The 14,014-nt window shown below is 46.2% G+C and overlaps 2 protein-coding genes across 4 annotated transcripts in view; one reads left to right on the top strand and one right to left on the bottom strand.

Moving 5' to 3' along the window:
• Nucleotides 1–4,371, bottom strand: part of IFTAP (intraflagellar transport associated protein) — a 68,029-nt gene extending 63,658 nt beyond the window's left edge. For 2 of the 3 annotated variants that reach the window (XM_075927510.2, XM_075927507.2), the window contains exon 1: nt 4,241–4,371. The gene's annotated coding sequence lies outside the window, so the exon portion shown is untranslated. The remainder of the gene's footprint in view (nt 1–4,240) is intronic. The other variant, XM_075927509.2, reaches the window with a different exon arrangement.
• On the top strand, nt 734–7,623 carry RAG2 (recombination activating 2). The gene is made up of 2 exons (XM_006124471.5): nt 734–983; nt 5,207–7,623. Exon 2 carries the CDS (start codon nt 5,221–5,223, stop codon nt 6,820–6,822), a length of 1,602 nt encoding a protein of 533 aa, XP_006124533.1. The 5' UTR covers nt 734–983; nt 5,207–5,220; the 3' UTR covers nt 6,823–7,623.
• The last annotated feature ends 6,391 nt before the right edge of the window (nt 7,624–14,014 follow it).

Below are 14,014 nucleotides of genomic sequence, written 5' to 3'. Positions count from 1 at the left end.
CACAAAGCAACTACTGACCTGATGCCCTGCCGGAACCGGTTTCAGCTGCCCTTAAATGCACCCCAACGTCCAATCGGTGTGGATGCGCTAGTTCAAATTAGCAAAATGCTAATTTGAACTAGTTTTTAAATCTAGATGCGCTAATTCGAATTATCTTACCCTTACTCTCTCTCTCTGCCCCAATTGCTCCATCTGTAAGAGGGATGTATCCTCAGAGGAGTTGGGAGGCTTAATTATGGTTTGTATGAAAAATGTTCTGAGGAACTCTGGTGAAAAGTGCCACCGAAGTTTGCAGAGCACTCATATTTTTTCAAGAGACTGGTCCAAAGCCTTTAAAGTCTTCTATTGATTTCAATGGGCTTTGAATCAGAGCTTTAGTCAGCCTTCACTTATTGGGCTGCATGCACTTAACACTTCCTTTATTCAGTTTCAATGTCACAATCTAGTTATAGCCTAAGAATTCCAAAGGGGAAAAAATGATCCCAGTCAAAGTGTAGGGTTGGGGTATTTTAAGTTTATATAAATTAAAATTCCAAATGTTGTCTTTGAATTTAGCAGTGACTTTGTAACACAGTAGTATCCAAAAGCAGATCAAGCTGGTCATCACCGTACAAACATCAAGTAAAATACAGCATCAATCCTTTCCCACCCCTCCACTCCCCATGATGCATTTACAATCTAAATAACAGCTGTCCACTGCCACTCTGAGTTGGCTAGGCATGAATAGGTTAAACTTCTAAAGATGCAAGATGGATTTCTTTTTGAACCATCTGAAGAAAAAAAAAAACGGTCACAGGCAGTTAGCCACATCAGAGGAGCACTAAGGAGCACATCTGCAATCTAAGCATACATACCCTCTGCCTGCTTACTGGCCCATGCCACAGCCCCCGTGTGCAGTCACAGAAGATTCCATAAGTGCTGACTTTTGAATCCCAGCTACAAACAAAGGTTTCAGGAGGAAGCAAAATCCCTCCGTCAGCCAGGTACGTCTAATATGTTTATTGTCTTACCCAAGCAAACTCTGGGAGCCAAAGTTAGAGAAAGCTTTGATAAATGCTATTTATGTGCTTCAGTAGATGGCTAGTTTAGACTAGAGTTGCCTGGAGGATGAAGGGTGTCCAGATGGGAATCTGATCATAAAGAATTTAGGAGCCACATTTGCTCAGTCTACAAGTCTCGGGGGGGGTGCTGTGGGGAATTAGCCCCAGCTCTCTCAGAAGGTCCTGGATTAATCTTATTGAACAAAATGCTGCAATGGCAGGATCATCAAAGAGGAAAACAAATATAATCTTGCAAAGTAGCTTTCAATCCCTGTATTAAGCACCTGTGTTCCTGCCAAGAGACCAATGATTTCAGACTGATGGGAGAATTTGGGAAACAGCAAAGGGAGCATTTACCAATTAAATCTCAATGTTCCCCTGGGATCTGATCTCTGAGAGAGTCAGCAGTCTAACATTCTAATCAAAGCTGTTCAAATTGCAAATACAGTGCTTTGCAAATCTGTTTGTGACCAGAAGCTGAGTTGGTTCACTAGGATTCATGGGGTCATATAAGTCATTACTTGCTAGTGTCCAGACATATACCAGGTATTTATGAAAACAGACGTGGGCAGTAAACTTTTAAGAATTTTAGTCCAAATTATTATTTATTTGATAATCATATTAATTAGAAACATTTGTTATTAATTATTCTCCTGTTTAAATTGCTTCAATCATCCAATTGGGAGCAGAAACATTATCATGTGATTTACATGACCAGTCAAACAGTATTTATTGTCAAAGAGGACAGTTAAGAAAAAAAAAGCTGTTATCTAAAAACTATACATCCCAAACTTTTCAGCGGATATTTCTGAAAAACAAAAGACATTTTTGTACCCAATAAGCTTTGTTTCTGCCAAGGGGTTTGTGTCTATCATCACCTCAATCAAACTACCTGTGCTCTCCATGTCTACTGAAAGTAGGACAAGAATGGGCTTAATCTGCAGCAAGGGAAATTTAGGTTAGATGTTGAGAAAAGCTTTCTATTTAGAGGAATAGCTAAGCTCTGAAATAGTCTTCCAAGGGAGCTTATGGAATTCCCATCACTGGAGCTTTTTAAGAACAGGTTAAACAAACACCTGCGAGGGATAGTCTACATATACTGATCCTGCCTCAATGCAGGGGTCAGGCCTTGATTGATTTCTCAGGGTCCCTCCCAGCTGTACATTTCTATGATTCTGTAATTGAATTGTGTTGGCACAATCCTGTTATGACAAAACGGATGCTACAAATAAACTACTCAGTCTTTTTCATTTCAAATTTCTCTCATCCCCAGAGGTGAATGGAAGAATGGACCATTCAGTGTTATTTTCCAACATGTTTTGTATATTAACACACTATTTTAAAGTCAAGTTTTAGAATAAAGAAAGCAAATGTGAAACATTCCAGTACAACCTGTCTCAAATAAGCAGGCGGTGAATGACAAAGGCAAATAACAAACAACAAAGAAATTGGACATAAAATAACAACAAACAAAAAATAACAGGATTTTCAAACCAAACAGAAGGTGATTAGCTACTCAACACAAGAAGTTTGATACAAATAATGAGGAGTCCTGTGGCATCTTAAAGACTAACATATATATGGGCATAAGCTTTCATGGGCTGGAAATGGGTCAAATTCCTCCCTCCCTGAAATATTATGGCCACCACCCTCTATGGCCTTCATAGTACCTACAAGGTGTAATTAAATCTACATTAATTTACCCCACACATTTAAATGCACATTACAGTATTTTTATTGTGAATTCACATTTCTCAAAGTTCAAATGAATTTTCACTGAGAAAATTACAGTACATCTGGTCTTGTGTATGGAGAAAAAAGTCCTTTTTTATTGCCTAAATTGAAATGTTCCTTCACCCACACACTACAAATTATTGAATAGGGAGTTATGAATTGTAATCCACAAGCAAGCAAGAGATATATTTCTGATGCCTGGATAGGCCTGTATCATGTTTATGCCATGCTCTGTTCATAAACTCACTGGCCCAGGGAAAGAAGGAAAAACCTACAAAACTGGATTTTCCCACCAGCGTATTGGTCTTTCAGTTTCTGTAACCCAGACCAAGCAGTCTCAGCCTTTTTCTTGATTTACCTCCCACCCCCATGCTATAAAAACTCCACAGTCATAGCAACTGTTTTTCTGCATATAAAAGTCAAGGCCTCTGTGGGTGTGTCTAGACTACAGGGTTTTGTCGACAAAAGTGGACTTTTGTCGACAAAACTAAACCTGCGTCTACACTACCGCTGAGTTCTGTCGACATAACATCGACAGAACTCAGCAGTTTTGTCGACGCTGGTAAACCTCATTTTACGAGGAATAACGCCTTTTGTCGACAGAGTTCTGTCGACAGAAGGCATTATTGCATCTAAACTGTCCTTTGCGCCCACACTGTTATGTCGACAAAGCAACTTGCTTTGTCGACAGAACTGAATGTAGTCTAGACGCTCTTTTCGACAGAAGCTTTGTCGACAGTATCTGTCGACAAAGCTTCTGTCGACAAAACCCTGTAGTATAGACGTACCCCGTGGGGGTAGCCTCTTAGGGCTCCACAACATAGGTGGGCCCTGCAAAACTAAACTGATCGGGCTTTGGCTTAAACCTCAGGTGGCGGGGCTGACGGTAAAGGGCTTCCACTCTGTGTGGTGGAACTTGGTCTTTCTTTTCTGCCCTGGGCCGCACTGACTCTAACACTGGCCCTGCTTGGCAGAACCCCTGAAATCGGACCATAGGCTTCCCGGAGGGGGGGGGGAGGATCCCCAGATCCTGAGAACTGCTTGAGCCAGTTTGCATGGAGGTTCCTTGTGCTCTGCCCCCTTCCCTGCTCACACCCACGACACTCTTCAGTGCCACACACCGCAAGGACAAAACCCGGCTCTGGGGCACCCGCGCATCCTAGGCGCTTCAGGGCGATGCCCCCTCCGCCTGCCCAGGAGCGCGCGCAGCATCGGCAGGTGGTACCCGCCCCCACCCTGCCCTGGGCAAATCAAGGCGCAAAGGCAGCGCCAGCGCCCGAGCGGGCAGCCCCGCCCCCAAGCTGGGCGGCGGCGGCTCCGCTCCTGGCAGGCACAAGGAAGATTTCCCCCGCCTGCCCTAGCGCATCTCCCGAGCCCAGCCCGCGCGGCAGCCTCCTTCCTCCCCGCTCCCACCTCATGAGCCTGCAGTTTAACCCTTCACCGCCCGGCCCTGGCAACTCCCCTACCTGAAACCCACTCTGCGGATGCCAGGGCACAGTACTGGGGCTCAGGTGCCTGCTGGGAAATGTAGTTCCCGCCGCTGGGCAGTTCCTATTGGGAGATGGAAGCTGGAGGGAGAAGACGGACTCCACTTCCCAGAAGGGGCGTGATTCCCAGCGCCGCCTTAAAAGCCATCCGGCTGGCAGGCAGTGGTGGGGCAGAATGGTTCTGTTATAGGCCTGTTAAGGATGTGCATGAGTGGGAACCCCCCCCCCCCACACACACACACACACACACACACACACACCTGTATCAGAGAGGTAGCCGTGTTAGTCTGAATCTGCAAAAGCGGCAAGGAGTCCTGTGGCACCTTATAGACTAACCGAAGCGTTGGAGCATAAGCTTTCGTGGGCAAAGACCCACTTCATCAGATGTATGTCATCTGACAAAGTGGGTCTATCTGACAAAGTGGGTCTTTGCCCACGAAAGCTTATGCTCCAACGCTTCGGTTAGTCTATAAGGTGCCACAGGACTCCTTGAAACTCCTGTAATAACATTTGAAATACCAGCAGCAATTACATACAACAAAACCAGCCTTCAGCAACCATCAGGCTGAGCTTAGTTTCTTAGTTTGATCTTTAAATGGACGACATATATACTAAGAGCTCAGAGAGGGCCTGGTTCTGACCCTTTATCCACACCAGGGGTATTTGCTAAAACGAGTAGTGCCAATTAATGGAGTAAATGGTACTTCATATATGCTACATGTCTTAGCATGGAATCCAACCCAGAGTTCCTATCTAAACATAAAATTCACCGTATGAATATGTTTTAAGGCTGAGTAAATACCATCACTCCATTTGACAGGTGGGGAAAGAGAGATACAGATTTAGCCTGGCTTGTCCAAGGTAACAGTCATTTGCTGAGCTGATCACCTTGACATTGTTTAAAGTGTGTCTTATGTGGTTTTCTGTGTCTTTTTTTTTCTTCAGATACTGTCAGTACCATGACGCAAACATCAGACATAATGTCCCTGCAGATGATATCAGTCATTAATAATTCATCCTTGATTCAGCCAGGCTTTTCTCTGCTGAATTTTGGTGGGCGGGTTTTCTTTTTTGGACAAAAAGGCTGGCCAAAGAGATCCTGCCCCACTGGAGTTTTTCTCCTTGATTTAAAAAAAAACGAGCTCAAATTGAAGCCTGCGTTTTTCTCTAAGGAGTCCTGCTATCTTCCCCCTCTCCGTTACCCTGCTCTCTGTGTTCTCAATGGCAAAACAGAGTCTGAAAAATGCCAGTATGTCATCCACGGTGGGAAAACACCAAACAATGAACTATCTGATAAGATTTATGTTTTGGATATGGTATGCAAGACTAGCAAGAAAATCACCTTTATTTGCACTGAAAAAGAGTTAGTGGGGGATGTTCCTGAAGCCAGATATGGCCATACCATTAATATAGTTCATAGCCGAGGTAAAAGTATGAGTGTTATATTTGGGGGAAGGTCATATATCCCTCTTGGGCAAAGAACCACAGAAAAATGGAATAGTGTAGTAGACTGTATGCCCCATGTGTTTTTGGTTGATTTTGAGTTTGGATGCTGTACATCTTACATCCTTCCAGAGCTTCAGGATGGACTTTCTTTCCATGTCTCCATTGCCAGAAATGATACCATCTACATCCTAGGGGGTCATTCCCTTGAAAATAACATCAGACCTCCCAACCTGTACAGACTGAAAATTGATCTGCCACTAGGCAGCCCAGCTGTGAGCTGCACCGTCTTGCCTGGGGGGATCTCTGTCTCCAGTGCGCTTGTGACTCAGACTGGCGATAAAGAGTTTGTCATTGTTGGGGGCTACCAGTGTGACAACCAGAAGAGGCTGGTTTGTAACACAGTCACTTTAGAAGATAACAACATAAAGATTATAGAAAGGGAGACCCCAGACTGGACACCAGATATTAAACACTGCAAGATATGGTTTGGTAGTGATATGAGCAATGGGTCCATCTTGCTTGGTATACCAGGAGACAACAGGCAACTAATTTCAGATGCAAACTACTTTTACATTTTGAGATGTGGAGGAGAAAAAGAAGATGAGGAGGAGGCAGCACAAATTTGCAGTCAGACATCTACAGAAGACCCAGGGGACTCCACTCCATTTGAAGATTCAGAGGAGTTCTGTTTTAGTGCTGAAGCCAATAGATTTGATGATGATGATATTGACACCTATAATGAAGATGATGAAGAAGATGAATCAGAAACAGGCTACTGGATCACCTGTTCGGCTAACTGTGACATTGACATCAACACTTGGGTTCCTTTCTATTCAACTGAACTCAACAAGCCAGCTATGATCTACTGTTCCAATGGAGATGGCCATTGGGTCCATGCTCAGTGCATGGACCTGTCTGAGGGCATGCTCATACACCTTTCAGAAGCAAATGTCAAGTACTTCTGTAATGAGCATGTTGATCTTGCTAGAGGGCTGCAAACACCAAAGAAGGTTCTGCCGGTGAAAAAACAACCTATGAAACCATTGCACAGAAAAACATCCATGAAGATAGCAACTCCATTGAAAAAATCTTTTCTTCGGAGGTTATTTGAGTAGATTTGAGCTAAGGATTAAGGTTCAGCTAGGAGTAAATGAAGAAATCACAAACCAAAGATAGTTAATAATGGTTGCAACAAAATTTAATATTAGTGCTCTTAGTGATGTTCTATTTTTTAATTTTAATTAGATTCAGTTTAACATAGCTCACAAATCAACATTTATTGTTTGTATTTTGATAGCATCCAGTGGCCCCAGTCAAGATTAGTGCCCCAGTGGGATGGGCTCTATACACACACATAGGATTATGGTTATTTAGCCTTCCTCAAATTGAATAGTACCATTACTCCATCCATATCCCCACTGACTTTAAAGAAATTATTTGAAGAGTAAGGCAATACCCTGTGTGAATACTGATATAGACTCTGTCCCACAGGATGCACAGTGCAAATCAATCTATTCAATCAGTAGAACTAGAAATACCAGGTCTAATTCATGACTGCATTACTCCAGTTTTACACTGGTATAATTAATTAAAATCAGGGGACTTCAAGTGATGTTAAATTGGGGTGGGTAGTTTAAGCCCATTGTATCAAAAATATGAAGGCATCAAAGGCCATCTCTAATTTGGGAAGCCTCTATTTTGGTGTGCCTAATTTTGGACCCTATTTTGATTTGGAAAGCACCAGCTGGAGTTGTGGAAGCTCAGCTCACTGGAAAATCAGGCTCCTTGTTTAGGTGCCAAAATATTTGTTTTGTTTTTATTTTTCAAAGTGGGTCCCATGGCCAGGTACTCCGCACGTAAGAGGTATCAATTTGTTCAGCCTCCCATTTCTATGTGTGTTTTTAAATGTACAGTGAACTAATAAAGTTTATAAGAAAATTGCCTTTACTTTTGTTTCCACCTATTGTCTGGGTACCTAAGTATTGTGAGTGTCAGACTGGAAATAGCTAAATAGCTCCATTGTCATTTGCAAACAGTGACTCATATGGCTACGATATATATGCCTGAGATGCCTATGTGAAGTCTGATGAAGAGCCTGATTCTGCAGCTGCTCCATGCCCAGAATTCCCATTAATTTCAAAAGGAGTTGTGAACAGGACTTTAATCATTTCCTTTGGGTCCACTGTCATTCCTTTACTCTCCCTGCATCACTCTGCAGCGTGTGCAAGCATTGAAGTGTAGGCTGTAGCAGCTTATAGTGTCTCAATGGTCCATTGTCAGGGTGGCAGCAGCAGACCTTCTGTACTGCTGCTGGTGGCAGACTTCCTTGTGTGCTTGGCTACCGCACACTCTTGCTGCCCAGCTTAGAAGTCAGAGCCACTGGCAGCAGCAGCACAGCAATACTGTAACATATTACCCTTCCTTATGGGTAGCCATCTAGGTTGGGCACCTAACCAGTTGCTGCCAACATCCCCTTATAAGGCAGTGCCACTGCCATCAGGAAAGGAGGCAATACCTTACCGAGCCAGCCTTCCCTCTCCACCGGCTGCCCAGACTAGAAGATAGAGCTGCTAGCAGAAATGGTGCAGAAGGAAAGGTAGCAACACCATAAAACGCTTCCCTTTGTTATGTGCTGCTGCTGGTGGCAGTGCTGCCTTCCAGAGGTGCCTGGCCAGAGGCTGCAGTTCTGTGGCCTCCCAGTTTGGAATTCAACACTGCCATCAGTAGTGACACAGAAAGAAGGGTGGCAATACCATGCCATGCCACCTTTCCATCTCCACCACTACCGGTGATGGGACTGCCTTTCCATCTGCCCAGCCTGAAAGGTAGAGCTGCCACCAGCAATGGTCCAGAAGGAAGAGTAGCAATAAAATTCAATGACACCCTTCCTTTTGCACTACTGCTGGCAAAGGCACTGCCTTCTTGTTAGCTGGAAATCCCTTGGCCTAAAGAACACCAACTATCAGAACTATTAGGTCCATCCCCACACTTGCATCTATATCAGAGGGGGGGTCACAATTTCTCAAATAATTAAGATAAACAGATGAGGTAAACTAACAGGTTTTTATTATAACAGTATAACAGGGAAAGATAAACAGGCAAGTAACTATTTAACAGGATTTTAAGGACCCCACTACACAAGAATATAGCAAAAACAAATAAAAGCTAGACTGCGACCTAAGATAGCCAAGGTAAAAAGGTGATCAGAAGAGTGATCACTGGCACAGTACCATCTTTCACAGCATGTCTTGCCCCAGCCACCCGATTCTGATCTCGTCTCAGGAAAAGTAGGAACAGCAACTGGATAGCAGCGATGACAGACTTCTCCCCAATTATTCCCTTCCTTGCGTCATCGCGGCGGCAAGTGTGAACGAACGCAAAGAGGAATGGCATGTGGCTGCATACTCCTTGCTTGTGAGGCATGCTACCCAACCCAGAAATCCTATGACGTGATACCGACAGAGCACTGGAGAGGGAGGAGGATGTATGGCATGGCCCCAAGTTTTGAGTGACTGCATACACCGCCACACAGATGGGCAGCCCCAAGCTAAGCTAGAGGTAACCCTTATATAGTAAGCTGTCATCGGGCAGACTGCAGTTACATGTCTGCTGCCTCTGGGCAGACTATAGCCATGTGACCACAGGGTTTTCCAGCCACAGCGTGGGAAAGGCGGGAAAAATGAGAAGACGAAGGGCGACCAAGTTGGAGTCTGGTTGTTGTTTCAGAACTCCAAGATGGCGTCTGTGCCCAAAATGGAGCCTATTGGAATTTTGCTTTAGATTCTGAGATCAGCACCTGGCCAGTAGCACCACTTTTCTCCAGCTACCCAGCTCAGAAGGCAGCCCTGCCACCAGCAGCAGTGCAGCAGGAAGGGAGGCAATACCATATCATTCCAAACTTCCTTCTGCACTGTTGCTAGTGGTGGCACTGACTTCTGAGCTGGGTGACCTGCCAGCAGCCACAGCTCCGCTGCTGCCCAGATCCAAAGGCAGTGGCATCACCAGCAGCAGTGCAGATGGAAGGGTGGCAATACCATACCAGGCCACCCTTCCTTGTGTGCTGCTACTGGCAGTGGCGCTGTCATCTGAGCTGGGCATGTGATCAGAGATCATTTCTCTGTGGTTGCCTAGCACAGAAGGCAGCACTGCCACTAGCAGCAGTGAAGAGGAAAACATGGCAATAAGATACCACCCTACCCTTCCTTTTGTGCTATTGTTGGCAGTGGCATTGACTTCCATGCTGGGTGTAACCTCCGCTCTCCAGTCCCTCAGCATGTAAAGCAGTGCTGCCCCAAGCAGTGGCATAGAAGGAAGGGCGACATGGTATGGTATTGTCACACTTCCATCTGCACAGACAATGCCACCTTCCTTCTGCACTGCAGCTGGTGGAAGGTTGCCATCAAGGCTGGAAGGCAGACCAGTTGCTACCAATTCCCAGCAACCCCCCTTAGAAGGTATGGCTGCTGCCATGTGGCACATAAGAAAGGGAGGCAATAGCATACCATGCCACCCTTCCTCTCTGCCGCTGCTGTGGTGGCACTGCCTTTCCAGCTGCCCAGATTAGAAGAGAAAGCTGCTACCAGCAGTAGCGCAGAAGGAAGGACAGCAATACCATAACATGCTACCCTTTGTGATGTGCTGCTGCCTTCCAAGCTAGGTGCTTGGCCAGAAGCTCTCGCTCTGAAGCCACCCTGTTTTGAATTCAGTGCTGCCATCAGCAGTGGCACAGAAGGAAGGGAAACAATACCATGCTATGCCACCCTTTCTTCTTTGCTGCTACTGATGATAGCACTGACTTTCTGTCTGCCCAGCTAGAAAGACAGAGTCACCACTAGCAATGGCAGAGATGGAAGAGTGGCAATACTATACACTGCCACCCTTCCTTTTGCACTGTTGTGGGTAGTGGCACTGCCTTCTGAGGTAAGTACTTGGCCAGTGGCACCTGCTTTCTGGCCTCCCCCAGTCTGGAAGGCAGTATAGAGGAAAGAGTGACAATACCATAATATGCCACCCTTCCTTTTGCGCTGCTGCTAGCAGCAGTACTGCCATCTGAACTGGGTTTCCAGACAAGGACCACTGCTCTCCAGACAGCCAGCCTGGAAGGCCAGGAAAAGATCGCAGACATTTTTTAATATTTCCAAAATGTGCCCAGAGGAAGAGTTGAGAACCAAGAAAGAGGTCATATTTGGAAAAATCTGGATGGCTAGTGACTCTACTCACAACCCCCCTACACTAGCCTTGTGATTCTCTTTTGATATGGGAGCCCCAGTTGAAGAAAGGCTGCACTTTGGGGGTTCCCCAATGAATCCCGAGGTCCAACACTGCAAAAGGTTCTGGCAGACTCTTTCTCACAACTTCCACTGAATAGTTCATAGATAAGGCTCTGCTAAATTCACCATGCATTATTGTCAATTTCACAGCCAAATGTTTTCCAAATTGGTCAATTTCACAATTTCGGATGTTTACATCTGAAAATTCATGGTGTTCTAACCATGCAGATCCTAGCCCAAAATAAGATTGTGGGGGGAGGGGAAGTTTGCAAAGTTATTGTAGGATAGGAGGTCCCGAGATTGCCACCTTCAGTTCTTTGCAGCCTTCCTGGCAGGGCTACAGTAGGTTCCCCCTTCATTTCTGCACTGCCTCTCAAGGCGGTTCTGACCTCCCCACCAAGAATGACTGTGTAGGGGAAAGACAACTCCTGTCCCTCCCCAGCCTGGCCGGACAAGCAGCTGGGTCCCCCAGGTTCCAATGAGCATGGGGAGATCAGATTTCAGAATACAGGGAAGATTTCATAGACTGTGACACATTTTTTATGGCTGTGAAAATGATAGGGCCCTAGTCAAATTCTCAGGGACCTTTTCCCTTTAGTGGTCTGCACTGTATAGTAGTCTTTATTGGAATGTTCTGGCAATGCTACAAACGCCAAGGGGAGGTCTACAATTCATTGTCTTTGCTATTTCTTTTCTTTCTAGCATCATTCATTAATGATGCTGGCAGCCTAAACTCTGGTTCTGGTGAAAAAGGCATGATGAGGAGGCCCTTTTAGTCTTTTCAAGTCTTCACTAGGTCCACGTGACATAGCCTCTACCTCATTTCTCCTTCCTGGATGACAGATTTCATCATCAGCTGCCCTTGCCCTACTTATAACCTTGAATGGTCCTTGCCACTTGGCCAGCATTTGGGGAAGGGCGGGCCTAGGACAGAACAGGGGCACTGTGGAGTGGGACTTGGGGTGGAAAGGGGGTTGTCTTGGGCATTGCTCCCCCCTAGGAATGGCCCTGCCTAGTATAGATCATTTCAGGAACCCACTGGTCACCTCCCTCCTTTGGGAGCTCCTGTGAACCATAGTCCACCTGCCATCCGTCTGTGCCAGAGCGAGGGGCTCTTTAAAGAGCACAAGGATAACTTGAGCAGCAGTGATATTTGAGACAGATGGACAGAGATCCTGGAGCACCAAAACTTGGGCTTAATAACTTTCTATATAATCAGCCAGTCTCTTTCAGGGATTTTCCTTTAGCTCGGAATTACTGGAAAACTTGTTTGTTCCCTCAGCAATGCCCTGTTGTGGCTATTAAAGCTCCCCCCATGCACCTGTTTTGTACCCTCCACCATTCTTTTGAACCCCACAAACCGCACAAAATCCACCATCCAAGCCTTTGTTCTCAAGAGCTAAGGTCCCAGTGCCACACAGTAATGCTTTTGCACCTGCAGGCTCCAAAATCAGACATTGTTGTCTTGCAAGCAGGCAGGTATTGGCACGTGGACACAAAGAGAGAAAGGCAAGAGGATGTGGTGATTATGCTTTTCATTTGGAAATGCAGGTCCAAAGTCAACTCAGCCAAACCGTCTGCTAAGGAAAGGTCCCTTTCCTGTTCTGTCAGGGGGAAGTCACCCACAAGGCCTAGTCAGCACTGTAGTGTGCCTTATACAATGTGGCTGGTGATCTGGTGATTTCCTACAAGCTGAACAAGGCTGGCACCCAGAGGAAGGAAAACCAAGGTACCGATGATTTTAATGGCATTACTCTCTCTGAGGGTATGTCTACACTACAGCGCTAATTCGAACTAACTTAGTTAATTCGAACTAAGCTAATTCAAACTAACGCATCCAGACTAAAAAACTAGTTCGAATTAACGTTTTGCTAATTCGAACTAGCATGTCCACATTAAGTGGACCCTGAACCAGGGTTAAGGATGGCTGGAAGCAGTGCCGGCAGGGCATCAGATGTGGACTTAGAGCGTGGAGCTGCTGCCTCAGGCTAGCCGAGGGCTGTGCTTAAAGGGACCCGACCCCCACCCCGGACAGACAGTTCTCAGGGGTGCCCCGCTTGCAAAGCAGTCCTGTCTTGGAGAGCCCTGAGTGCCCACACTGGGCACATCACAGCACTCGGCCATCATACTGGCTGCACTTGCCGCAGGCTGCCATCTGGGGAGAGGGGGCAATTGGGGTGCTGCAGGAGAGCTTCCACCCCCAGAAGCCCGCAGAGCCAGCCCAGTCCTCCCCATCGGGGGCTCGTACCCCATTCCTCCCTCACCTCCTTCCACTTACCCTTCCCTAGCCCCCTTCCTGATGTACAAAATAAAGAAAACGTGTGGTCAAAAATAGAATCTCTCTTTATTGAACAAAACTGGGGGAGACTGGGAAAAGGAGGTGGGAGAGGGGAGGGCAACTAAAATGATCAGGGGTTTGGAACAGGTCCCATATGAAGAGAGGCTAAAGAGACTGGGACTTTTCAGTTTAGAAAAGAGGAGACTGAGGGGGGATAGGATAGAGGTCTATAAAAGCATGAGTGGGGTGGAGAGGGTGCATAAAGAAAAGTTCTTCATTAGTTCCCATAATAGAAGGACTAGAGGACACCAAAGGAAATGAATGGGTAGCAGGCTTCAAACTAGTAACAGAAAGTTGTTCTTCACAAAGCAAAGAGTCAACCTGTGGAACTCCTTGCTGCAGGAGGCTGTGAAGGCTACAACTAGAACAGAGTTTAAAGAGAAGTGAGATAAAGTCATGGAGGTTGGGTCCCTGGAGTGGTATTAGCCAGGGGGTAGGAATGGTGCCCCTGCCCAAAGTTTGTGGAAGGCTGGAGAGGGATGGCACGAGACAAATGGCTTGGTCACTGTCTTCGGTCCATCCCCTCAAGGGTCCCTAGGGTTGGCCGCTGTCGGCAGACAGGCTACTGGGCTAGATGGACCTTTGGTCTGACCCAGGACGGCCATTCTAAGCTCAGGACTCAGGGTTGGGGGTCTCAGTGGACCCCCTTGATTTTCATGCACACCTGCTCCTGGGTGGCCAGGCTGGCAGCTCTCCTGC

The sequence above is a fragment of the Pelodiscus sinensis genome, chromosome 5, assembly GCF_052426305.1.
Source record: "Pelodiscus sinensis isolate ZL-2025 chromosome 5, ASM5242630v1, whole genome shotgun sequence".
NCBI classification, from domain to species: domain Eukaryota; kingdom Metazoa; phylum Chordata; order Testudines; family Trionychidae; genus Pelodiscus; species Pelodiscus sinensis.
The sequence above is the reverse complement of the archived record's forward strand: the minus strand, read 5'-3'. Positions and strand labels throughout refer to the sequence as shown.